The 27,340-nt window shown below is 42.8% G+C and overlaps 2 protein-coding genes across 4 annotated transcripts in view; one reads left to right on the top strand and one right to left on the bottom strand.

Annotated features, from left to right (window-relative positions):
- Nucleotides 1-19,249, bottom strand: part of SEPTIN10 (septin 10) — a 48,571-nt gene extending 29,322 nt beyond the window's left edge. For both annotated transcript variants that reach the window (XM_060187588.1, XM_007528820.3), the window contains exons 1-2: nt 19,092-19,249; nt 1,277-1,345 (exon numbers count right to left, since the gene is read on the bottom strand). In XM_060187588.1, coding sequence (XP_060043571.1) covers nt 1,277-1,345; nt 19,092-19,121 — 99 coding nt within the window. In that variant the 5' untranslated portion in view covers nt 19,122-19,249. The remainder of the gene's footprint in view (nt 1-1,276; nt 1,346-19,091) is intronic.
- A 393-nt stretch (nt 19,250-19,642) lies between these two features.
- On the top strand, nt 19,643-24,637 carry SOWAHC (sosondowah ankyrin repeat domain family member C). 2 transcript variants are annotated; one of them, XM_060187587.1, is made up of 2 exons: nt 19,643-21,275; nt 21,768-24,637. In XM_060187587.1, exons 1-2 carry the CDS (start codon nt 19,858-19,860, stop codon nt 21,775-21,777), a joined length of 1,428 nt encoding a protein of 475 aa, XP_060043570.1. In that variant the 5' UTR covers nt 19,643-19,857; the 3' UTR covers nt 21,778-24,637. The 2 variants fall into 2 exon arrangements, with proteins under 2 accessions (XP_060043570.1, XP_007528892.1); XM_007528830.3 differs by having other exon boundaries at nt 19,643-24,637.
- The last annotated feature ends 2,703 nt before the right edge of the window (nt 24,638-27,340 follow it).

The following is a 27,340-nucleotide window of genomic DNA, read 5'->3' as shown; positions in this document are numbered from 1 at the left end:
AGACAAGACTGAGGGGATAGTAGCTAAGTGGCCAAATTCCAATTTATCAAAATTATTGTCAGTATGTGGAAAAGGGAAAAAAAACCATAACCTTGTTGGAGTACAGAACTATAGGAAATTACTTGATCTAGTATTGAACATTTTCTTTTTAAAAAGGAACAGCCCAGGAGGTAGGCAATGGAAGAGCATGAGGTCCAGAGTTCAATTCCTAGCATCTCATATTCTAGAATGTTGCTTTGGTCTCTCTGTAGCTCATAATGAAATAAATCTTAAAAAAAAAAAATCAAGAGGGGGCAGTACAAGTGACACACTTGGTTAAGTACACGTTACCACGTGCAAGAACCCAGGTTCAAGCCCTTGGTCCCTACCTGCAGAAAGGAAACTTCATGAGTAATGAAACAGTGCTGCAGGGGTCTGCTTCTCTCTCCTTCTATATCCCCCCTTCCTTCTCAACTTCAAATAAAATAAGTAAGGTTTAAAAGATTACTTTAAAAAAGAAAAATAATAGAGAAAAACAACATATCTTTCACCAAATTAAACTTACTCCCTCATTTTTAATATGGTAAATATTATAAAAACTCATCCCTCCTAAGTTATAAAGTTCTTGGAAGCAACTAGAAGTACAGCATCACTGAAAGTGACCTTGCGCTAAGAAAGAAGTCTCTATTACGGAAGCTATCAAGGGAGGGGGTTGGATATGGAGCTCTGGGGGTGAGCTTTGTGTAGAAAAGTACCCCTCTTATCCTATAGTCTTGTCAATATTTCCATTTTATAAAAAAAAATTTAAACATTTTTTTTTAAAAAGGAAGAAAGGCATCTCATAGGCAAAGGCAATCCAGCAGCTTCCTATCCTGTCATTAGAGGAGTTGTCTATTCTGAAAAAGCTTGTTAGTTAAGCCCAGTGAAAGCAGTGACAGTCCTCCTAGTGAGTGATGTGCAAGCAGCTGAGTTTCAATTTGGATTCACGCATTCAACAACTAGGCTTTACACAAATTCAACCTCAATCTTTCACAAGAATTAATTCTTGAGGCCCAGAGGTGGTGCCTTGGATATAAAGTGTTGGACTTTCAAGCATGAGGTCCCGATTTTGATCGCTGGCATCACAAGTGGCAGAATGGTCCTCTGGTTCTCCCCACCCCTTCTTTTTTCACTAATCAATATTTTTGAAAAAGTTCATTCAAGCTCAAAGTATCTACAAGTAAAAGTATGTCAGGTTATCCTGGACTCATAGTGGCGCTGGGAGAAAAATATGGATCTATTTTGGAGATACACTCACTCTTTGTTCATTATCAGACGCCTCTGAAGACATACAAGTTGTTTTTGCTGCCATATGAGACTGATAGAGCTGAAAAAAGAGAAAAAAAATTAAAATACAAGTTACAGGTATGACTCTAAAAAACCTGTAAAAAATAAAGAAAGAAAATGAACATTGTAATGATAGTACAGCATAAAATACTGCTTCTTCCGTATCTTTTGCTCTCTCTTTTGTGTATTAGTGATTTAATATTGGCTTACAAAATTACATGTCAACAGGGGTATAATTCCATACCATTCACAACACCAGAGTTCTGAATCCCCAATCTTTCTATTGTAAGCTACAGCAGTTTTCATAAGGTTGCAGATATGGGTTACCTATCATCTCTACAACTATCGGTCTATATTTGTATATAACTGCCCCCCACCTTGTTTTAAAGTTCCCATCTTCTCTTCCTTTTCATAACCCCATTATTACATCCAAATGTTCTTCTTTTTCCTCCTCTCTCCAGATCCTGATGAAGTTGGAGTTTAGAGCCCTCTTATCCTCTTCCTCCTATCATTTCTCCCCCACTGGTAGCATGTATCAAAATTATTTTTGGGTGCAGAAGGTAGGAGCTTATGTAACTGCTTATCTGCTGAGCATGGGTGTCGGACAGGTCAATCCATACTCCCAGCCTGTTTCTATCTTTCCCTAGTGGGTAGTGATCTGGACAGATGAGGTTCCAGGACACATTGGTGAGGTCATCTGTCCAGAGAAGTGAGGATGCAATCATGATAGTGTCTACAATTTGGTGGCTGGATGATGGCAGGATATAATGTGGGACAAAATGGCTAATGAATAGGAACCAAAACACAGGCACAGAGCAGATTAGATTAGGGATCTTAGGGTAGAAGGAAGCTAGGAAGTCCATTTTAGGTATATTTCTTGGGGCTCATAACTATCATAGTTTTTTGCTTGAGTTTGATAGCTAATGTGGAGTTGGGCAAAAATACTGTTTGGGAAGATGGTGTGTCAGAGTAAAGGAAAGGGCTAAAAAGTTGGATTACGGAGTCGGGCGGTAGCACAGCGGGTTAAGCACATGTGACACAAAGCACAAGGACCGAATAAGGATCCTGGTTCGAGCCCCCAACTGTAGAGGAGTCGCTTCACAGGTGGCGAAGCAGGTCTTTCTCTCCCCCTCTCTGTCTTCCCCACTTCTCTCCATTTCTCTCTGCCCTATCCAACAATGACGACATCAGTAACAGCAACAATAAAACAAGGGCAACAAGAGGGAATAAATACATAAATATGTTTTCAAAAAGAAGAAAAAAAGTTGGATTAAGACAGAGAGTAGTTATCATTCTTGATAAAGATCTCTGATTAAAATTAACTGTTTACCTCATACATCTAATCCAAGGCATATATATTTATATTTATATTTATATTTATATTTATATTTATGTTTAGCGTAACCTCTGAGTCCCTACTGGTCTGAGCTTGCAGCTCACAGTCACAGATGGGAACATTGCAGGCTGCACTCATTTCAGGACCAATCTTCCTCGGATGGTAGGGCAGCCTCCCTTTGGAGCCTGAGGCAGTCTCTACTATAGCTTCTCTATGGTGAGGGCAAGGTCCTTTGAAAGCCAGCAAGAGGACTTATTGTCGCCCCCGAACTTTAACAACAGCTTATGATGACGTTCCTGATGGAAGTGACTTTACCAGAGGCTACCAGGCTCCTAAGCATCCCCTCAGAGACAAAAGATGCATACACGCACATATTTAGGCATATAGGTTTCCATATAAATGACAGCAACTTGTTCTGCATAGCTGTTGCTTTTCTTTCTTTTCCATTTTTTTTTTTCTTTTTACATCCAATCATGTCCATCTATGTGGTCTCATAAAGTACAACCTCATCATTTTTCTTTTTTTTTAAATTTCTTTATTGGGGGATAACTGTTTTACAGTCAACAGTAAATACAATAGTTTGTACATGCATAACATTTCTCAGTATAGCATTCTGTTATGGATACTATAGTGTGTACAGATGCTCTCTCTTACTATCAGCAATCTCCTAAGTCTTTAATGCTATACAGCTTTGCCCATTTCTACCAGTTCTGCCACCCTCACTGCGCACACTGTGGGATTGTGAATGGAAAAACGCACACACATAATATACCTGGATGTCTAGAATACTGACAGAAATCTTAATCTGGGTAAAATAAGCTTTTGGAGGTTGGCTTTCTGACATAATAAGTGTGTTTCCACATCCTGAGTCCATCAAAACTACATGCTGTCCCAATATGAAAAGACTTGTCAGCTAGGATGCACTTGTGTCAAAGCGCATAGAAAAAGCCTGGTATTGGGAGTTGGGCAGTAGTACAGCGGGTTAAGTGCAGGTGGTGCAAAGTGCAAGGACAGGCACAAGGATCCCAGTTCAAGCCCCCAGCACCCCACCTGCAGGGGAGTCGCTTCATAGGCGGTGAATCAGGTCTGCAGGTGTCTTTCTCTCCCCTCTGTGTCTTCCCCTCCTCTCTCCATTTCTCTCTGTCCTATCCAACAATGAGGACAACAATAAAACAATAAGGGCAACAAAAGAGAATAAATACTAAAAAAAAGAAGAAAAAAATTTTTTTAAAGGAAAAGCCTGGTATTGACTGTATTTTCGCAACTTAAAGGTGTAAGAAAGAACAAAAATTAAAGGAACTAAGATTGAAGAAGAAGTGAAAATATTACTGCAGATGATGTGAAAACTCAGATGATGAGCAAAGTGGCAGATGGCGAAATCTATACACAAAAGTTTGCTGCACGTCTCTATGGAGCTGAGGAAGAACACACAATTAAGAAAACAGTCCCATTTACAATTTCATCAGAAATAACCAAATATTTAGAAATAAGTTGAGCAAAATAAATGAAACACCTATAAAATGAAAGCTTAAAGACCCTATCTAAAGCTACAAAATACTAAGAGATGGAATGATACTCCATGTTTATGAAGAAGAAAATTAATACAAATTGTCCATTTTACCAAAAGCAATATAAAGATTTTTTTAAAAAAAGATCTTTGTACAGCTAAAAAGTAATCCTGAAGGGGGAAGAAAAGAAGGCAAATTCAGATATTGTGTTATCTGATTTTAAACTATATTATAGAGGGAGTCAGGCAGCAGTGAGCGGGTTAAGCACAGGTGGTGCAAAGCTCAAGGAATGGTACAAGGATCCCGGTTCGAGCCCTCGGCTTTCCACCTGCAGGGGAGTCGCTTCACAGGCTGTGAAGTAGGTCTGCAGGTATCTATCCTTCTCTCCCCCTCTCTGTCTTCCCCTCCTCTCTCCATTCCTCTGTCCTATCCAACAACGATGACATCAATAACAACATTAAAACAATGGCAACAAAAGAGAATGAATAAATAAACACTTTAAAAATTAAAGTGTTTGCCATCCTATACTATAGGATGGCAATGACAGATAGTTATACAAATAATAGTCAACCCGGGAGTTGGGCAGTAACACAGCAGGTTAAGCTCAGGTGGTGCAAAGCACAAGGAGCAGCATAAGGATCCCGGTTCAAGCCCCCGGCTCCCCACCTACAGGGGAGTCACTTCACAGGCGGTGAAGCAGGTCTGCAGGTGTCTATCTTTCTCTCCCCCTGTCTTCCCCTCCTCTCTCCATTTCTCTCTGTCCTATCCAACAACGACAACATCAATAACTACAACAATAAAACAACAAGGGCAACAAAAGAGAATAAATAAATATTAAAAAAAAAAAAAAGAAAAGAAATAAGCCAATCCACATCTGTGACCTTGAGAGAACTACTGCTGTTTCCAGTGGGGGAATAGGGACACAGAACTCCAGTGGTGGGAATGGTGTGGAATTATATCCTTATTATGCCATAATTTTGTAAATCAACACTGAGTCACTGAGAGAGAGGACTAAAGCCATAAAGTATATACAGGATTACAGGCATAGGTGAGAAACTCTATGACATCAGAGTTAAGAGATGCATTTGGGGTTTTCTGTTGCCCCAAAGGCAACAAAAATAGAAGCTAAAATAAGCCATTGGGATGACACTGAATTAAAAATTATTTCCACAGCAAAAGAAGGTATTAGTAGAAGTGGTCAGGGAAATGAATAAGGGGGTGGATCTAGGAATAGATGATTAAGGCCATGGGTTCATGCCCCTGTACCAACTAATGCTAGAGCAGTGATCTGGCCTCTCGTAAAATCAATAATCAGATATTAAGAAAAATCACTAGTACAAAAGACAGTCTACTGAATAGGAGAATATATTTGCACAATATACATCTGTCAAAGGTTTACTGCCCAAGATACTTATGAGTTTATGAGAACAACCCAACTCATAGATGGACAAATTTGAACAGACACCTCCCTAAAGAGGACATACAGATGGCTAACAGGCATGTGAAGAGATGTTCACCAGCATTTATTATCAGGGAAATGCAAATAAACACCAAGTAGACATGACCTCACACCTGTGAGAATGGCTCATATAAAACTGAATAACAACAAGTACCAGCAAGTACAAGAAAATAGAGCCCTCATGCACTGAGGGCAGGGATGTAAATTGGTGCAAAGATTTGGGAAAACAGTTTGGAACTTGCTTGGAAGCTAACAACTGAACTACTGTGTGATCCAACAATCCTACTTCTGAGTATCTTGCTGAATAGGAATACACTGACTAAAAGGTTAAAGATTCAGCATATTAGTTGTAGTGTCATTTACAATAGCTAAGATATGAGAACACAGTTCAGCCATCATATAGAAGAACAGTATTCCTCCAAGGTTCTAGGTTCAATCCCCAATACCACCACTGTAAGCCATAGTTGAATAGTGCTCTGGTCTTTCACTATGTCTTTCCCTCTGTATTCCTCTCTCATTAAAATAAACTTTAAAAATATTTTTTAAAAAGAAAGAAAAACAGTATTCCACTTAGCACATCCCCTTCCCTCCTTCCTTCCATCTTACTATTACCTTCCAGGGTTATTGCTGGGGCTCAGTGCTGGCATTATGAACCCACTCCACACCTCCTGGTGGCCATTTTTTTTAAACTTTGTTCTCCCTTATTTTTTATTGGATAGGACAGAGAGAAACTAAGAGGGAAAGGGAAGATAAAGAGGGAGAGAGATAGACATCTATAGACCTGCTTCACCGCTTGTGAAGCATCCCTGTTGCTCGAGCCAGGGTCCTTACGCAGGTCTTGGTGCCTGGAATTATGTGCACTTCACCAGGTGTGACACCGCCCACCCCCCTATTTAGTACATCTTCTTTATCTAATCATCTAGCTATGGCTGTTTCCATATCTTAGCTACTATGATCAGCACCATAATAAACACATTCTTCAGTTAGATAACCAGATGTGGGATTGATGGGCCACATTTTTCAACTTTACAAGGAAGCTCCAAATAGTCTGCCCAAATCACTGCACCAAATTATATTCCCACCAACTGTACATGAGGGCTCCTTTTTCTCCACAACCTAGACAGCATTTGTTGTTGCTCTTTTCCCATTCTCAAGGGTATGAAGTGGTGGGTTTTGATTTTCATTTCCCACATGCCTGCTGTCCATCTTTAATGTCCTTTCTGGAAAAGTGACTATGTATATCATCTGTCTAGTATAGACAGTAGTGTTTCTTCATATACACAAGTTCTTACACACCTTGGCTAGTTGACCCTTACCAAATGTGTTATGTGCTGACCTATTCTCCCAGTACACAGGCTCTGTCCTTTGGCTGTACTACTATCAATGGCATTCTTTAGCTCTACTGGTAATTGCTTAATTGGTTTTGGTGTATATGTATTGTTTTATTATTCTGAAACCACTATTCATTTGTGATTAGTAATGGGGTATAAGATTTGAAGATTACAGTGTGTAGTTCCACACCACACTCACTACCTCACTGCCCCGCCCTCCCACCTTCCAAAGATAACCACCAAAGTTCTAGAAAATCTTAAACATAGTTGGCTTACTTCTGGTTTTTTTGTTTTATTTTTTTTAATATTTATTTATTCCCTTTTGTTGCCCTTTTTTATTGTTGTTGTTATTGATGTTGTTGTTGGATAGGACAGAGAGAAATGGAGAGAGGAAGGGAAGACAGAGAGGGGGAGAGAAAGACACCTGCAGACCTGCTTCACTGCTTGTGAAGCAACTCCCCTGTACGTGGGGAGTACCGGGATCCTTACACCGGTCCTTGCGCTTTGCACCACATGCACTTAACCCGCTGCGCTACCGCCCGACTCCCTTTTGTTTTATTTTTTAGTATCACTTTTCTAGATTCCATATGAGTGAAGCCATCCAGTACTAAACAGTCACCTCCAGTTCCATCCATTTTGTTCCAAATGCCACAGTATCAACTGCATGAAAGATTTCTTCTTGCTTACTATTAATCTCCTCCATTGTATTCTTTGGCTTATCTGTCACAATTATAAGTCTATTATTTTTGGCTGGAGCTTTTTTTTAAATTTATTTATTGGGGGATTAATGTTTTACAGTCGACAGTAAATACAATAGTTTGTATATGCATAACATTTCTCAGTTTTTCACACAATATAACCTCCACTAGGTCCTCTGCCATCCTGTTCTAGGACCTGTCCTCTCCCCTCCCCACCTACCCCACAGTCTTTTACTTTGGTGCAATACACCAACTCCAGTCCAAGTTGTGTTTAGTGTTTTCTCTTTGTATCTTGTTTTTCAACTTCTGCCTATGAATGAGATCATCCCACATTCACCCTTCTGCTTTTGACTTATCTCACTTAACATGATTTCTTCAAGCTCCGTCCAAGATGGGCTGAAAAAGGTGAAATCACCTTTTTTTAATATTTATTTACTTATTATTCCCTTTTGTTACCCTTGTTTTATTGTTGTAGTTGTTATTGATGTCCTTGTTGTTGAATAGGACAGAGAGAAATGGAGAGAGGACGGGAAGATAGAGGGGGGAGAGAAAGATAGATGCCTGCAGACCTGCTTCACCGCTTGTGAAGTGTCTCCCCTGCAGGTAGGGAGCCTGGGGCTTGAACTGGGATCCTTATGCTGGTCCTTGAGCTTTGTGCCACCTGCGCTTATCCTACTGCGCTACCACCTGACTCCCGAAATCACCATTTTTAATAGCTCAGTAGTATTTTATTGTGTATAAAGACCACAACTTGGCCTGGCTGAAGCTTTTTATTTTTTAATTTCTTTACTGAGGGATTAATGTTTTTTAGTCAATAGTAAACAAGATAGTTTGTACATGCATAACATTTCCCAGTTTACCACATAACAATATGGCTGAAGCTTTTTAATGTCTTCTCTCCCTGTTATACATTTAACTTATCGTTTTTCTTATTTCAAATAATGCTCCATTAGGCAGGCTCTACAATTTGAGCTTTCCAAGTTATTTCTGAGTATCATCTATCCTTCAACTGTGGTCTAGTCCTGATTTGCAAGTGTGTAGAGAGCAGAAGAGCAAACTAGGTGCTATGTTGTTGGTATGCATGAGACCCCTTCTGTTTCATTTGGTTTAAATCCCCCCTGCTTAACACTATTCTATTTACATAACCACTTCATTCTATTTACATAATCGCTGTTAACAAGCACCACCCTCCCTCCAGGGCATTGGTTCAATCCCCACTGTTTCATGATATGTTTTTGCTCCACCCCCTCTCCTTGTCACACCCTGATCCTCTCCTTGTCACACTCTGATTGTCACCAGTCACTTTTCTCTCCACCCTCTCTATGTCACATCCTGTTTCCACCCTACTTGGCAAGTATATATAAAGACAGCATTGTGAGTTTTAGGGTACCTTGAGTTTAGCTTAGCTCGTCTTAGATTGTGCTGCGTCCTGCATGAATAAAGAGATACTGCCTACAGCTCAACCATGAGTCCCTGGTCGTCTGTTACCCGCCCATGAAGCCAGCCCAGCGAAAACAACATAGCCCGTCGAAAACAACACTATGTGTTCAAACAGCAGTCAGGTCACATTCCCAACAATGGCTACAGGTAATATGGGAAGAATGATTCTCAGTCTCAGTAAGTGTCTTCTTAAAAAAAAAAAAAAAAAAAAGAGGTGGAGCTCCATTACAAGACATTTTCAGTTTGGGTGACATATATTCTGACCTGGGATAGAAAGTACCAAAGGTGAATACAGCTCAGTGCAAAACATAAAGGTCAGCTACACAGGAGGCTCTCAAGACACAGTTGGAGTCCACTCAGTTCTCAACAACCTTAGCAACCAGATCCGGCAAGGCTTAGCTGCCTGCCACCAGGACTCGTAAGCTCAAGTTGTCAGCCACTGTCCTAGACCAGCAACAAGGCAGAAGGTACAAGAACCACAGTATTGGGCAAGAGCCACAGGTGGTGGAAAGGTGTTGTCTCCTATCGGAAATTAAAACAGTGAAAGAAGGGAGTCTGGCGGTAGCGCAGCGGGTTAAGTGCAGGTGGCAAGTGCAAGGACCGGAAGAAGGATCCAGGTTCAAGCCCCCAGCTCTCCACCTGCAGGGGAGTTGCTTCACAAGCAGTGAAGCTGGTCTGCAGGTGTCTGACTTTCTCTCCCCCCTCTGTCTTCCTCTCTTCTCGCCATTTCTCTCTGTCCTATCCAACAACGATGACAACAATAAAACAACAAGGGCAACAAAAGTGAATAAATAAATAAAATATTTTTTTAAAAAACACTGAAAGAAATCTCCCCAAGCAATGGAATGGCACTGAATGTAAGTAATCAACACATGGGAAAGCAGTTGCTAAAAGAAACTTAAACTTCCTCAAGACAATCTGAGTAACAACAGGAACATATAGCAAAATACACATCAGGATATGCAAATGAAAATGAGATTATTTTCTTCAGTTGTGCATACAGAATTTAGTAGTAGGCTCTTTCTTCTTGTCAGAGTTATATGCAAACTGTAATTCTTGTCCATACAACAGAATTTGTTATTATATGACAAGAGGCCCATCATCTCGCTAAACAGAGAGCCCCCTAGAAACTCCATCAATGCCCCATGTCACAGCAGAGATTAACATGACATCAGTAGAAATGTCAGGCTAATAGAATTGAAGGCTGTTAAATTAACTGCGTATAGCAGCAACAGATGCACACTGAACATGCATTAACTGCCAAAGTATGAGGGTCTGGGGTAAAGGAGTACAATGCCATCCATGAACAAAACAAGACAGAGTTTGTTCTATGAAATTTAAGAAAATTAGCCCCTGACCAAAAAATACAAGGAGACCACAGTACTCAGTTAGTGGGAATGGGGAGATTTATGTGGTAAAGCAAGTTAAGTAGATGCTATAGTGGGTGCACTGTAGCATGTGGTAGCACTCAGTTTCCTCAGCATACAAACTCAGCAACCTTATGCCAAGGGATCCTAATATATCCAAAGCACAGCCATATAAAGATGTATCTTGAGTGTTGGCGAAATAACTCACATGGCTAGTGTGCTGCTTTGTCATGTGTACAATCAAGGTGTGAGCTGAGACCCTACCACACTAATGGAAGTGTAAGTGCTGCGATCTCTGGTCTCTTTCACTCTCTGTATCTGTGTCTCTAGAGTAAGGAAGTCCTGGTGATGATCAAAAAGTAAAAATATCTTTACAAGTTTAGTAGTTTTATGTTTGTCACTGCTGCCTCACTCCTGTGTGACTCCACTGCTTCCTACAGTCTCTTTCCCCCTTGTAAAAAAGTTTCTGATAGAGACAGAAAGAAATAGAGGAAAGAGAGAGGTCACAGCACCACTCCATCATTCATGAAGCTACAAAGCTACCCTGCATGGTATCTCCATGTGGTGTTAAGGGTCTGAACCTAGGTTCTTGCAAAAGTGTGTGTGTTAACAGGTGAGCTGTCATCCAGCCTGGGAGAGAGCTTTAGATGTTACTAGATGACTGAAAATGTATAAACAAGTGTTAAAAAGAAAAAAAAGAAAAAACTAATAAGGTGCTGGGAAATTGTGCATATGCAGCCACATCTGCCATGTTGCCCCCTCAGGCTACTGCTAGTTCCTGCGAGAGTTGTGACATTCTCAGAGTGCCTGTTTCTCCACCTTGTGCCCTCAGGGCATTGTCTATTTCCCCGCGATATTTGGAGTGTTTTGGTCACTCCTCCCCCCTCCCATTCTCACGAGAGTTATTATCCTATCCTGGAGTGCTATGGTTACTCCTCCCCCTTCCCATTCTCAGGAAAGCTGCTCCTATAAAAGCCTTTCTTCTTCCGCACCTCACTCTCTTGCCAGAGCTTCACTTCGGTGTTCAGACGCAGGAAAGGTTACTGCGTGAGGCAGCCATTTTCGCTACCTCCACGTGGCCCAACCTGCTTCTCTAGCACCCAATTCTGATGTGCCAGCGCAAATAAAGATTTGTGTTCCCTCTTCACTCTGGACCTCCTCTTCTCTCTTCTCCGCAGCACACAACAACAATAAGGCTCTTAAAACTACTTTTCTATTCCCAATACAGCTAATCCCAGGTAACCAAATCTTTCAAAACAGAACTTTCAAAAGCTTTACAGTAATATTATTATTACAATATTATTTAGCAGGACAACTGGCACTGTTGAAATAAATACCCAGGACTCGGGATTTCTCTATGAACCTGAATCACATACCTTCATTGTCTATGATACATGGTCTTGTAAGTTGTCAAAAGAGAAACTTGTATAGCTGTTATACATTTTGAAATTCACCAAAACAAATAATGAGGAGGAAAAAGAAGCCATCAAAAAGTAATTCTGAACAGGTAAGGCTGGGAAACAAACAAAAAAAAATCTTTAAAATGACAAGTTCTAATGTTCTGGGATGTTGAGCACCGGGTAGGGCCCTTGACTTGCAAGCATAAAGTCCTGAGATCAATCCCCAGCATCACATATACCAGAGTAATGTCCTGGTTCTCTTTACTCTCTCTTCATCACTCTGGTATAAGTAAATCAATCAAGAAAAAAGAATTTTAAAAGACACATTTTAGAAGGAATCATGCTTCTAAATGCTAATTCTACTAAATAAGTATTTAAGAATAAATTTAACAAAGATGGTGAAAGACTTGTGCATTGGAAACTATGAGTCACTATGAAAGGAAATAAAAAGGAAACACAAAGAAATGGAAAGACATCCCATGATCATGGACTGGAACAATTAACATTACACTAAGATGATCATCTTAACCAAAGTAATACTGATTAAATGCAATAGCTATCAAAATCTGAACAAGCTTCTATTTTTTTATTTTACTTATTAGGACAGAGAGAAATAGAGAGGGAAAAGGGATACAGAGAAAGAGACAGAGACAGACACCTGCACACCTGCTTCATCACTCCTGATGCTTTCCTCCTTGCACGTAGGGTCTAGGGCTTGAACCTGAGTCCCTATGCATAACATGCACACTTAGCCAGGTGTGTCACCACGAACCCCTCAAACACACACACACACACACACACACTTCTTAAAAGAACAAGTTACACAAATTTATCAGGAACCAAAAAGACCTGGAGTAGTTCTATTTGCATTTCTATGATGATCAGTAACTTTGAGCATTTTTCACATGCTAATTGACCATCTGAAGACTTTATCTGGTGAAGAGTCTGCTCAGATCTTCTTACTTTTAATGAGGTTGTTTTTTCTGTTTCTGAGTTTTGTGAGCTCTTATCTATTTTGGTTATTAGTCTTTTGTTTGATGTATAGCATGCAAACATATTCCCAGATTTAGTAAGATGTCTTTTTGTTTGATGATGGTTCCTTTCACTGTGCAAAGTTTTTCAGCTTAATTATATCCCATTGGTTTATTCCTATTGTTGGTTTCCTTGCTGTTGGACTTAAGCCTCTGAAGATACTTCTGAAGCAGATATAGTGTACTGTTGATGTTTTCCTCAGTGAGTTAAAAAAAATTTTTTTTTTAATAAATTAAAGAGGGGCCTGACAATGGTACACCTGGTTAAGTGCACATATCACCATGCAAAAAGAGACAGGTTTGAGGTCCCACTCCTGCAGTGGGGGAAATTTCACAAGCAGTGAAGCAGGTCTGCAGGAGTCTATCTTTACCTTTCCCTCTATCTCCCCTCCCTTCTCAATTTTTCTCTGTCCTGTCAAATAAAAAAGAAAAAGGAAAGACCACCAGGAGTGATGGATTCACAGTGCTAGCACCAAGCCTCATTGATAGCACTGGTGGCAATAAAAAATTAACTAGTCAAAGAAAGCATCATCTAAATTAAGCTTGCTCCCAGATATAGTCATAAATTTATTTGAAAAACTAAAGTTCTTGGAGCTGGTGGAGGCACACCCACTTGAGTGCACATGCTACCAAGGACAAGGACCCAGGTTCAAGCTCCTGGTCCTTATCTGCAAGGGAAAGCTTCACATGTGGTGAAGCAGTGTTGAAGGGGTCTCTCTGTATCTGTCTCCTTCTTCACTCTCAATTTCTGTCCCTCTCCAAAATAAATAAAGAAAATATTTTTAAAAACCAAAGTTCCCATTGAAAATCAAGCCTCCTGTACTAAGAATATTTAAAATAGAGGCTGGGTGGTGATGCAACTGGTTGAGCACAGATGTTACAAACTACAAGGACCCAGGTTTGAGGCCCCAGTGGCTCAAACTGCAGGAGGAAAGCTTCACAAGTGGTGAAGCAGGGCTGCAGGTGTCTCTGTCTCTTTCCCTCCCTTCCCCCCCTTACTTTCCCTCTTGACTCCTGGCTGTCTCCATTTAATAAATAAAGATAATTTAAAAAATTTAGCAAACTTGGCATTTATTTTAAAAATCAAGCAGAGAACATTAGATTTAATGAGGTTAAACATGAGGGGTCAATTCATTCTTTTATTTTTTTGCCACCAGAGGTATTGCTGGAATTTGGTGCATGCATGAACACCATTCCTGATGCCCCCCCACCTCCATATATAGATATATGTAGAGACAAAGAGAAGGTGAGCAACAGATAGGAGAGATACCTGCAATAATGCTCTACCACTCTTGAAGCTTCCCCCCTGCAGGTGTGGAGATCAAGGATTTGAACCTGACCCCTTGGGGTCAATTCTCTTGTTTGTTTAAGACAGAAAAGGAGAGACAGAGATAAAGTAAGAGATCACAGTACTTAAGCTTTCTTCAGTGCTGTGGAAGCCAGGCTCAAACACAGGCTGCACACAAGGTAAAGCAGTGCACTACCCAAGGAAAGTATTTCCTGGGTCTTCAGGGTCAAGTCTTAACAACAGAATATCTAATCTGTTCTGTAACAAAACATAAAAATAAAAAAATAAACGCCGGGAGTCGGGCTGTAGCGCAGCGGGTTAAGCGCAGGTGGCGCAAAGCACAAGGACCGGCATAAGGATCCTGGTTCGAACCCCGGCTCCCCACCTGCAGGGGAGTCGCTTCACAGGCGGTGAAGCAGGTCTGCAGGTGTCTATCTTTCTCTCCTCCTGTCTGTCTTCCCCTCCTCTCTCCATTTCTCTCTGTCCTATCCAACAACGACAACAACAATAATAACTACAACAATAAAACAACAAGGGCAACAAAAGGGAATAAATAAATAAAATAACTATTAAAAAAAAGGAAAAAAATAAATGCCCCTTTCTTCCTCTTCTTCCACACATCTAAATAAATCAGTTAAGTGAGTACAAACAGTTAAAGTCTGACATACTTCACTAGGATCAAAATTAGTTTGAGAACACCACACAGTGATGACAGTCAAATATTTGGGGAAGGCAGGGCTTACTTGACACACAAATGCAGATTAACGTGTAGCTTCTAGTTGCTGTGATAATTTATAACTTGGGCATTTATCATTCAACAAAAATAACAGCCCTCAAAGTAAACATTTTCAATATAATAATCTCCTCAGGTTGGGAAGACAGCATAATGATTATACTGAAGACTTGCCTGTCTGAGGCTCTAAGGTCCCAGGTTCAATCACCTGTACCACCAAAAGCCAGAGCTGAGCAGTGCTTTGGTCTTTATCTCTGTTGTTCTCTCATTAAGATAAATGACATATTAAAAATTGAAAAAATCAATATTCATGTCTAAGGAAGAGATAAAGAATATGACAGGTTACTCTTCCAAAAGGCAAATATGTTAACTGAAGAGAAGGAAAAATAAGGCTAATTAAAATTCCATTGATATACCAGTAAAGTAACACAAAACGTGACTTAGGAGTTCTGGCAAGGCAGTGGGTGATTCAGCAGAAACAAGTGGTCTGCCAGACTGCTAGGAACTGGGAAAGCTTCAGATGAAGTGGACAGGAACATGTCCTCCCACTATCCTGCCATCTACAGCATTTTGGACTAGTGGGAAAAACAATGTTTTCCTCATGGTTCAGGCAGTAGGAGTGTAGATGAAACATAGGACTCTGAATACATAGGACTCTGAATCATTGGGTTCTGAGTTTGATGCCTGGTATCCCGTATGTCACAGTGAAGCTCTGGTCCCCTCTTGCTACTCCTGAAATGCTCTGGTTACATCTCTTTCCCCTTACACATAAATAAGACAAACAAATAAACAAATGAGAGAGAGAGAAAGCAAGCCTGCTTTTGTGGGCCAGGCAGTGGCACACACACAGTTGAGCGCATATGTTACTACATGCAAGGACCCAGGTTCAAGCTCCTGGTCCCCACCTGCAGCTGAGAGGCTTCACAATAGGTGAAGCAATACTGCCAGTGTTTTCTCTTTCCATTATCTTCTCTCCCTAAATTTCTATCAAAAATAAATAAATAAATACTCTCTGCAGATGAAGAAATAGAGATACACAAAAGTTCTGAAGTAATAATTAACTTCAGGACATAAAGGAAGGTATTAAGAATCAGAACTTAAAGACTTAAAATAAATGAAACAAAACAAAAAAATCCTCACAGGAAGATAATCGAAAAAGGCACAGACAAGAAGTTCAGAAACAGTGGAACAGGAAATGACTAGTATGGATAGGAATTGAAAAAATGTGAATGCCATTTATGTGCTGACCAGGATACTCTGGAGCAGAAAATGATGAGTGTGTTTCTCAGGAAACAGGAACAGGCAGTGAACATTACTTCAGGATCCACACAGGCAACAAAAAATAATTATACAGTCAAGATCTCCTGAGTCATAAAGTAATACCAGCAAAAGATAAGCTGTGGATAATGGCAGAGACAATATGGCCAAGAGCTCACCTATGTGATCATCACTAGCTGTGATTCACTAAGTAAGATTCTTCTATTAAAAAAAGAAAATCTAGCGGTCCAGGAGGTGACACAGTAGACAGTGTTGGATTAACAAGTATGAAATCACAAGTTCAATCCCTAGCATCACATGTGCTCTGGTTCTCATTCACTCTAAATATACAAGAAAGAGAGAAGGAGAGAGAAAGAAAGGAGTAGAGGAAGGAAGTGGAGGGAAGTCTAAGAAGGTGTTAAAAACTATATAAAAATATTTGGGGGAGGTCACCTCTAAGGCTTGACTGTTGTGCAAGGCTAACATTATCAGAAAGAGCTAAGAGAACAGAAGAAACAACACAGAACCCTCTCAAACCTGCATCTCATGAGTGGTAAAAGCACCCTCATAGGCAGCTACCACACTAGCCTCCAAATTAACAGAGCCCTGTGCATGTGCATGTGCATGTGCATGTGTGTACGTGTGCATCTAGGATCTTGCCAATGTGCAATTTCACCACTCCACGCTGCTTTTTCATTCAAAGAGAGAGGTATAGAGAGAGGAGCTGCAGACAGAGTGACACTACAGCATAGGAGCTTGCTCCCGGAACGTAACACCTCCCACATAGTGCTGCAGCTGGGAACTGGGTTGCTGTGGCAAGGTGCATACCCTACCTGGTGAGCTATCTCTCTGGCCATGTAATAAATCTGCTAAGAAGGTGAATAGCAATTATTGACTGAGAGAAAACATTTACAAGACCATATATATGAAAGGACAAGCACCACAAACTTTAAAAATGAAAACAGTAAATACATATACATATATATTCAAATAGAACATGGGTTAAAAAAAGAATAGTTCACCCAAAAATAATCAGATGGCAAATAAGCAAAAAAATTAACATAATTAACTATTAGAGAAATTAAAATAAAATCATAACTTAAAAGTGTTTCATATCCATCAAACTGTCAAAAAGCAAACTAAAAATGGGACTGCCACCAAGCATGGGTAAGAGACTGATCTTATGCTGGTATTTGTGGAAAATGATATAGAAAGTATTGAACTAAAAAAGCAGATTACTGGTTGACAGGGGCAGAGGAAGAGGCAGAATAGAAATGAAATGTCCATAAAAGGGCAACCTGAGGAAACTTTCAAGTGATTGAAAGTTCTCTTTTGGGGCCAAGTGGTGGCACACCTGGTAGAGGAGACATGGTCACCATGCATGAGGACTTAGGTTGAAGCCCCCAGGAAGCTTCATGTTAGATGGTGCAGTGCTGGGAATAGTGGAGCCGTGCAGATATCACATCCAGAGATAACACCGGTGGGAAAAAAAAAAAAAGAACAATTGTTTATCTTCACAGTGCCAATGTAAATGTCCCTTTACATTGAATACTATGGCTTTTGCAAGATGTTGTAATGGCAAAAAAAAAAAAAAAAAAAAAAAAAAACAGGATTGCTGCTATTTCTTACAGCTACACATCAGTCTATAAACATCTCAGAAAAATCATCTAATTCCACTGGAAAATAAGGCAGCCTAACACAAAGTACAGCAACTGACAAAAAAAAAAAATGAAATGAAGTATTCTCCCACCCACTTAACACTGAGATTACTGTGAATCAGAGTTTAGAAAACACATTTCCTTCACCCCACACATGCACATAAACACAGCAAGAAGCCCAAACAGAAAAGCTGAGACTTCTCTTAATGCAAGAGAGTGAAAAGAACTTGAATGAAGCAGGGAGAGAAATCCTGGCCTGAGCTCTATCAGAGGAGCTGGCTGTGTGATTCTGGGCCAACACCAAACACCTCAGGCTACACTTAGAGATCACTCCTGCCATCCAAACATGTGACTAAGAAAACTGCTCTGGCCAGCACCTCTGGTACTCATCTTGTGTGCAGAAAACACAACCTCTGATGCTTAGTGTTTAGAAATCAAGTCCACACAGGGCCACATTCCCTTAGTGCTCAGCACGGTGAGGTCATTCCACATTGTGCAGCCTCTGCAAACCACAGGAGCACACACAAGAGTGAGGAAAAGCAGCTAACTCAGCACGAAACCCACACTTGTCAAGTGAGAGAAATACCCCAAAGCGGGATACAATACGGAAGAGAGCCACCACTCCTCTTATTTAAGGTAGAAAAAGGGTGGGAGGCAGCTGAGATCTTCCTGGAGGGCAACTTGGTCAAAGGAGGGAGTTTATAGAAGGCTGAGAAAGAACATAAAAAGACTCAGGGGAGTGGGTACAAGAGCCATGTGTGCTCATGCCCCTTAGACAGCAGCAGAAGCCCAGCGAGGCTGCAGCCCCACTGGCCCACAGCCGCAAACCACTTCACCCACAGCTGCAGACGCCACTTCAACTGCCACTGCAGATCCCACTTCAAACACGGCTGCAGACCCACAGCTGCAGATCCCACTGACCCACATCTGCAGACCCTTCACCCACAGATGCAGATCCCACTTCAACCACAGCTGCAAACCCCACTGAACTACAGCTGCAGACCCCACTGACCCACAGCTGTAGATCCCACTGGAGCCAGTCCGTTCAAACCCCGCAGCCTGGTGGCGGCCCGGGTAGCAACAGCCTCCGTAGCGTCGGGAAGGGCAGGCGGTACCCGACGGGCAGGCGGGCTTTCCCGCGACGGGGACCCTCTGCGACCCGGCCGGGCAGGGACTCGCAGGCCGGGAAGCTCGGGATCGCAGCTTCGCTAAATTCCGGGTTTTGAGGGGTGGAGGTGGGGCTCAAGGGTCCAGAGGAGACTATGGGAGGCCGTACTCACCAGAGGCCGCGCCACTTCCGAGGAGGCCATGTCCACAGTGAGCTCAGCTGGCCGCGGACCCCGAGCGCCGTCGGGGCAGCAGATGGAGGCGCGGGCTGCGGGCGCGAGGCGGGCCGGGTAACGGGCGGGCTGGTGGGGGAGCCAGCCAAGCAGGCGAGGGGCGGGGCCTGACTCTTAGGGGAGGGGCGGGGCCTGACGAGGGGTGGGGCCTGACCGCACAAGGGGCGGGGCCTGTCCCAAGGGGCAGGATCAGATAATAAGAGCGGGAAGAGGTTGCAGGAAGAGTCGCGCACGGTGGCCACGCCACTTTGAGGTGCGCGCGGGCAGAGTCTCCCGGGAGTTGCTCTCGCCCTTTTAGAGGACAAGTGCGGTGGGAGGGTGATGTGTGTAGCACACGCGTGATGTGAGGAGGTAGCCGCGGAAAGCAAAGCTCTCCCCACCTAGCTTCGGGCCCGCTAGAGGCCGGAAGTGGGCGTGGTGTGAGCTGCAATGGGCGTGTCCTCCGTCCCAAGCGGGAATCGCCAAGGGCGCTGGGGCCGGAAGTAGGCGGGACGTGGGCGGAACAGCGGGCTGGAGCTGAGATTGCGGTGCGGACCGGGTCCGGAAGTGGGCGTGGTGGTAGGCGGGGCTGGAGGGGGCGAGGCTGGCGGGGCGCGGCCCTCGAGAGGCTGTGGCGGCCGCGGAGACGGTGGCGTCTCTGGCGGCTGAGCAGGGGTGTGGTGGACTTCTCGCCGGGCAGTCCTCGACGGCGCGCGGGGAGCGGCGCATGGAGGTCCCGGCGGCGCTGGGCAGCGAGGCCGTGGTGAGCTTCCTCGCGGCGCGCGGGGGCCGGGCCCGCCATGCCGAGCTGGTCCAGCACTTCAGGGCCGCGCTGGGCGGGGAGCCGGAGCAACGCGCGCTAGCCCGCGCCCGCTTCAAGGAGCAAGTGAACGCCGTGGCCACAGTGCGCACCGACCCCGCCGACGGCTCCAAGTACGTGCACCTCAAGGGCCAGCCGGGAGCCGCGTCCCCGGCCCCGCCGCCGGCCGAAGAGGAAGCCCGGGTCGCCGCCGACGTCCCGCTCGGACCGACCCCGGGCGGCGGAACCCGCAGGAAGGACGGGCGGCGGGATCGGCCGCCCCCGCCGCGCGAGGACGCGGCTCCCGGCTGCGAGGACGCAGAAGTCCCGGCGCCCGGCTGTGAGGACGCCGACGATGGGAGTCTACCCGGACCCCCGAGGCCCGCCCGCCCGGGCCTCCGCGACCACGTGCCGGCCGGCTCCCCGCAGCCGCGCAGGAGTCCGTGTCCCGGGGCGCGCGCCAAGGCCGGGGACCCGGACAGCGCGTCGCTCGCGTCGGCGGACGAGGACGGCGCGGGCTCGGTGGCGCTCGACCCGCTGGAGCACGCCTGGATGCTGTCGGCCTCGGACGGCCGCTGGGACAGCCTGCAGGGCCTGCTGAGCTGCGAGCCCGGCCTGCTGGCCAAGCGCGACTTCATCACCGGCTTCTCCTGCCTGCACTGGGCGGCCAAGCACGGCAGGCACGAGCTCCTGGCCCTGCTGGTCAACTTCGCCAACCAGCACCGGCTGCCCGTGGACATCAACGCCAGGACCAGCGGGGGCTACACCGCCCTGCACCTGGCGGCCATGCACGGCCATGTGGAGGTGGTGAAGCTGCTGGTGGGGGCCTACGACGCCGACGTGGACGTGCGGGACTACAGCGGCAGGAAAGCCTCCCAGTACCTGAGCCAGAGCACCACCGAAGAGATCAAGAGCCTGGTGGGCGCCCTGGAGGAGGGCGACACTGAGAGCACGGCCAGCAGCGGCGGCGGACGCTGGAGACTGTCCAAGGTGCTGCCCTCGCACCTCATCACCTACAGACTCTCCCACGGCCCGGAGGAGGGAGGGGACCGGGACCACCACCACCACCACCACCACCACCACCACCACCTCACTGAAGGCTGGGCTGCAGCCAAAGCGAAAGATTCAGCTCGCAAAACCTCCAGCAGCTCCAGCGGGCGGATCAAACCCAGACTCAACAGAATCCGCTTCAGAACACAGATCATCCACACCACACCCTCTTTCAGAGACCCCGAGCAGCCCCTGGAGGAGTGCGAGGAGGAGGAGGACGACGATGACGACCAGTCTGTCAAAGCCTACTCCTCTTCCTCCTCATTCAAACTGAGACCGAAGTCCAATGTATTTGGGTAAAAATCCTTCTTTTTTTTTTCTCAAACAGGAAAGTCTAAGACGTATTTGACTTCAGAAATAGCATACTAGGTGTAGGTAAGATGCGGGGCCAGAAAACCTAGGCTGAGTTCTACATTCTGGCTTGGTAGAGTGTTGGTTGTGCAAAGCGTGCCTCCTTCCGACCACCCCCTCTGCATTCTTAACTTGGAAGGGGCAGGCTTGTAATTAGATGGGAAATGATTCATCAAACCTTCACCTTGTCCTAATTTTCCCCGTCCCATCTCCCTGACCAGGAATCTCGTCTCTGAGAACTAGAACTCTATCCAAAGCTTGGGTGCAGAACTGATTATCAGAAAGTGCTACAAGGCACACTTTCATGTGTCTGGTTTTTTAAAGTGTTTCTCTTCCCAGAGCAAACACAGTGTAAATTATAATGAAACTAAAGTGTTGTGTGAGCAAGATTCATGCTGCCTGCCATATTATTTGACTAATTGCATTTTCTTTTTAAGGTACTACTGAAGGTCAAGTCAGTTGAAATACCAAAATACTCTTAAGAGAATAATGTGAGTCAAAATGGGAGTGGGAATCCTATTCATACCCGAGGTCTGTTGTAAGTTGTGTTCAGCTTTTAAAAGAATCAGTTTCAGCATTGATTGAACTAGAGAAGTTACATTCACTTCTGGTTAAACTGCATTAATGGTTTTCTCTTAACTTTCTTGGGTACCACTGCCCTCAGCAATAAGGTACATTATTAGTAAATACACAAGTATATTAAAAGACAATTCTTTAAACAGCCTGTGGTACTAAAATATCACCTCCAGCTTGATTATGGATTGTTTTTGCTATTCTAGAAGTTAATATTGCTGAGGATTTTATTCTGGGGATCATATAACCATCAGTCCTATTTCATGGTGCTTAAAGTTGAACTGCTAATAAATTGTTTCTAAGGGACTGGATTCGGGTTCAAGCCCCCAGCTGCAGAAGGAAAGCTTCACAAGCAGTGGAGCAAGTCTGCTAGTGTCTCTCTTTCTCCTTTTCTCTCTTGATTTCTCCGTGTCTCTGTTCAATTAATAATAATAAGTGGGAGTCGGGTGGTAGTGCAGTGGGTTAAGTGCACGTGGCGCAAAGGCAAGGACTGGCAAGGATCCCCACCTACAGGGGAGTCACTTCACAGGTGGTGTCTGTCTTTCTCTCCCCCTCTCTGTCTTCCCCTCCTCTCTCCATTTCTCTCTGTCCTATCCAACAATGATGACATCAGTAACAACAATAATAACTACCACAACAATGAAAAACTACAAGGCCAACAAAAGGGAAAATAAATATAAAATAATAGAAATATGCTTTCTGGTTTAGATAATTAATGAAATTGGCATAACTTTGTTAGTGAACCAGTGCTTCTGTGAAGTCGTTTTTAAATCCACTGAGTAATTTCCACATAAGATTCAATTTTTATTTTACTAATAAAATAAATTCCTAGTCTCTGATTTACTGTAGCCCCTTTAGAAAATATTTAAAAATTATACCCTTCCAATCTTCCCTAGAGCCTGCTAGAAACATGCAGTACTGGAGAAGTCAGTAGTAAATCTTCTTGGTTAAAAATAGCACTTTATGAAAGTGAAAAGAGAAGATATAGGACTATTTCTATTTTTGAATGCTGCTATTAAATCCTTTTCTATATAAATGGAAAATGTCACTCATAAATTAAAGGCTTATTTTAATGTGATTCTTAATTATATGCAACTCATATATGCCTGGATAAATGCCTTCCAGTATATTTATTTTTAAGAAGTTAACATCCAAGCATATTAAATCTGCTTGTAACAAGATTCAAAACAACTTTTTTAGGAGATTGACTCCACTGAGTTATTCTCTCTTAGTCTTCTTAATCTCAAAATTGCTCAAAAGTTCCAGTGTCTTGTCAAGATTAAGGAGTGAGTTAACAGCTTGTGAAGTAAAGGAACCAGTGTAAATTGCACAGAAGTAGTGTGTAGAGTTTTAAAATATTTAGTTTTTCAAGTAGAGATATGTAACAGGCTTTGTCTCACATATACAGATAGCAATTTGCTTAAAGATTAATGAAGAATATTCACATAAAAATCACTCATTTGTAGTTTTTAGGACTGTGGAAATGGACCATATGCACTTGAGAAGCACTTTTACCCTAACAGATGGGTGAAAAACAGACTAATTTTTAATGAATTAAAAATAGATTTCTTTGGGGGTCGGGCGGTGGCGCAGTGGGTTAAGCGCATGTGGCGCTAAGCGCAATGACCGGCGTAAGGATCCCGGTTCGAGCCCCCGGCTCCCCACCTGCAGGGGAGTCGCTTCACAGGCGGTGAAGTAGGTCTGCAGGTGTCTATCTTTCTCTCCCCCTCTCTGTCTTCCCCTCCTCTCTCCATTTCTCTCTGTTCTATCCAACAACGAACAGCATCAACAATGGCAATAATAAAAAAAAAAAAACACAACGAGGCTACAACAACAAGGGCAACAAAAAAAGGGGGGAAAAATGGCCTCCAGGAGCGGTGGATTCATGGTGCAGGCACCGAGCCCAGAAATAACCCTGGAGGGAAAAGTAAAAAAAAAAAAAAAAAAAAAAAAAAAAATTTCTATAAGATGAAATGCAGTCATTCTGAATCTTACATAGATTACTTGTATGTCGTGCCAAATAAGTTACAAATTCTCACTCAGAAATATTATTGGCATGTAAAACTAAAGTGAGCTATCTAAAATGCTCAATTGAATTATCTTTAATCTCTTAAATATGGGTGTAAACTTAATTGTACAAAATCTATAATTGGCTAACTCTTTAAAGTCAGTACTTCATTTAAAACTTGCTTTTCACATCAAAAGTTTTCCCTTTCTGATAAATATACTTTGAATTTTCCATCCCATTCCTGAGGGGAATTATTTCTAGCATTCCTTGTCATGATGTGTTTGTGTGCAGAAAGTATAGCACTCTCAGCCACTTAACTCTACATTCCTCTTTTTTTTTAATTTCCATGTTAAGATTATAGAAGCCAATGTTTTGCGTGATTTTCTACTTGTGGAGTTGTGCCTACTATTCATGGAAATACCTACATTGGTCACTTATGTGTCTGTTAATACGAAGTTGTGTGCTTTAGAAAAAGCCAGGTACTTCCGTGTATTTTTTATAGGTACTGAAACTAGTAAATGTCATAATGCTCTTCATTTTATGCTATGTAGGGAGGGTACAGGTAGTTTATGTAACCTGAAAATCCGGTACTGTCTTATTTATGCCAAAAGTCTGAAATCTTGGGGTTCAGGATGCCTTTTCTCTTATTTTTTTTAAATAAGTGTACTCGGAGAGTTGAAAATGTAAAGTTTGTCTTGTCAAAATAAAAGATTCACATTAATTTTTTTTCTTTATATATTGTGTGAATTTCTGCTTTTTTGTCTGGGTAGTGTTCTGTGGTTCCCAAGTGCCCTTTGAAATTCCATTTCATCTGTATATGTCTGGTTCACAGTTAAGAAGTGCACATTGATGGCACTGGTGGTTCTGCCACACTGCAAACAGTGGATTCTAAGATTCAGTGCTTTTTGTTTGTTTTTACATTATCAGTCTGCATTTTAAATGGCCATATTTTGACCAAATTGCTGTCATTTGGCACCAGTAACAAGAATGAACATGAGAGGGTAGTTCTTTACTTTCCTCTATTCCCTTACCCATCAACAGACCTTAAAGAAAACAAGAAAACTCGATGACTCTTAGATACACTATCATAGACTCTTCCCTACCCTTACTGGATCTTTAAAAAAAAGAGGTAGCAATGCCTTTTTCCATTTTTCTCAGCATACATCAAGTACTGGACATTAGTGAATTCATTTCCTATTCAAATCTATTTTGGGGGCCAGGTAGTGGCACACCTGGTTGAGTGCACATGTTACAATGTGCCAGGACCTAGGTTTGAGCCCCCAGACCCCACCTGCAGGGGAAAAGCTTTGTGAGTCATGAAGCAGGACTGCAGGTATCTCTCTGTCTCTCTCCCTCTCTTATCTCCTCCTTCCCTCTCAACTTATGGCTGTCTCTATCCAATTAAAAATATTATTAAAAAAGAGAGTTCAAATCTACTTTTGATCTCCAACAAAATTCACTTTCCTCAAGTATGTCAAAAGAAAGTGGGCATTCTAGGTGTTTATTGTCCACCACTTTCTTGGGAAGAACTCATGAAGATTACTTCTGTGGCTTTCCATTGCTGCTGTTGATCTAAGACAACTTATAAATCATACATTACTAGAACTTCCTTAAATCTACTTCTAGGATTACTTCTTTCCTTAAAATATGTATCTTAAAAGGTGTCATTGAGAATTCCACTGTAAAATAAATTTTTCCCAGTGGAAAAAATAAATGGCATTATTTGGAGTTTCTTAAAAATAATTAGTGTCCAAGTTTCCTGCAGACTATTATTTAATGATGAATCCAATTTTCATAAAGTACTTAGTATGTTTGTTTGAAACATACTCTGTGCTGATCTGATAAAATAACCTGGAAACCCCCACTAGAATACTCTTCTGGGTCTCTTAAGCTGGATTTAATAATGTAGAAACCAGCATCCCTTGAGATGTACCCAGAAGAGTGAAGAGTTCCATACTGACAAATGTGATCTTCAAGCTTCATCTTAGCCTGCTTGGGCTGCTGTAATAATACTATGGACTGGGTGACTTAGAAGCAAAAGAAACTCTGTCACAGTTAGGAATTCTGTGAAGTTCAAGGTATGGCAAATTCGGTGACTGGTAAGGTCTGTATCCTGACTCTTTCTTTTATTTGTGTATGATGGGGGAACTCAGTGAAGGACTATACCTTATAACTGAACTATCCCCAAAGAACCTCCCTCCTAATACCATCACATTGGGAGAAGGTTTAATGGGAGACAAACATTCAGTCCGCAGGAAAAATAAAATAAAATAAGCTGTACTCAGCAGTTCAGGGCTATAGCTAAGTGCTAAATCTACTTGGAGATTGTAAACCTGGCTGAGCGTTTTCTTTGTGTGAAAACTATACTTCTAGAAGCCTGCTTTGTATGCTAGGCAAAATTAAAGCACTTTTTTAAAAAGTAAGCTATTTAGTTCTCTCAACTTTGTTCCACGTCCAATTTTAGTATCTATCATTGGTGAGTAGAGGTGCAGTGCACTTGTCCAAACTCACATGGTTAATAAAAATGTCCGGCCTTGAACCCAGGCAACTTGGCTGAAGGATCTGTAGTAAGCACTAGGCTAGGGCACTTTTCTAGTATTATGAATGTATTGGACTACTACCTTGTGATGTCAAAGTGAGAGAAATGTCAGTCCCTCTAAGAGACCAAGCTCAAAGCACATACAAGCATTAATGGATAAATACAGATAACTGACTTACTCTTATACTATTGTGACACAGGAGTAAAGTTAGAACTGGATTTGTAGATCAGAACTGTTTATCTCATCTAGGATAAAATTCATTAGGGCTAGGGAAACTTAAAATGTTTAAAATGGTGAAGCTTCAGAAACCTATAAGATGTAGCTTTGCTTTTATTTTTAGGCTTACCTTTTCTCCTGACTTTACCCATTAAGTGAGTTTGACACTTTACTGGGTTGGTTCAGGCAGGCCTTCCCAAAATAAAAGATGAATGGGGAGTCGGGCAGTAGCACAGCAGGTTAAGCGCAGGTGGTGCAAAGCGAAAGGACCAGCGCAAGGATCCTGGTTTGAGCCCCCAACTCCCCACCTGCAGGGGAGTTGCTTCACAGACAGTGAAGCAGGTCTGCAGGTGCCTACCTTTCTCTCCCCCTCTGTTTTCCCCTCCTCTCTCCATTTCTCTCTGTCCTATCCAACAACATCATCAATAACAACAACAACAATAAAACAACAAGGACAACAAAAGGGAATAAATATTTTTTTAATAAATAAAAATAAAATAAAAGATGAATGATTGGGAGTTGGGCAGTAGCGCAGCGGGTTAAGTGCACAGCCCAAGGACCAGTGTAAGAATTGTGGTTCAAGCCCCTGGCTCCCCACCTGCAGGAGGGTCGCTTCACAAGTGGTAAAGCAGGTCTGCAGGTGTCTATCTTTCTCTCCCCCTCTCTGTCTTCC

The sequence above is a fragment of the Erinaceus europaeus genome, chromosome 3 (assembly GCF_950295315.1).
Source record: "Erinaceus europaeus chromosome 3, mEriEur2.1, whole genome shotgun sequence".
In the NCBI taxonomy this organism is placed as follows: Eukaryota; Metazoa; Chordata; class Mammalia; order Eulipotyphla; family Erinaceidae; genus Erinaceus; species Erinaceus europaeus.
The sequence above is the reverse complement of the archived record's forward strand: the minus strand, read 5'-3'. Positions and strand labels throughout refer to the sequence as shown.

Coding starts and splice junctions, on each gene's coding strand:
- SOWAHC (XM_060187587.1), top strand. CDS start 19,858: ATGGAGGTCCCGGCGGCGCTGGGCAGCGAGGCCGTGGTGAGCTTCCTC.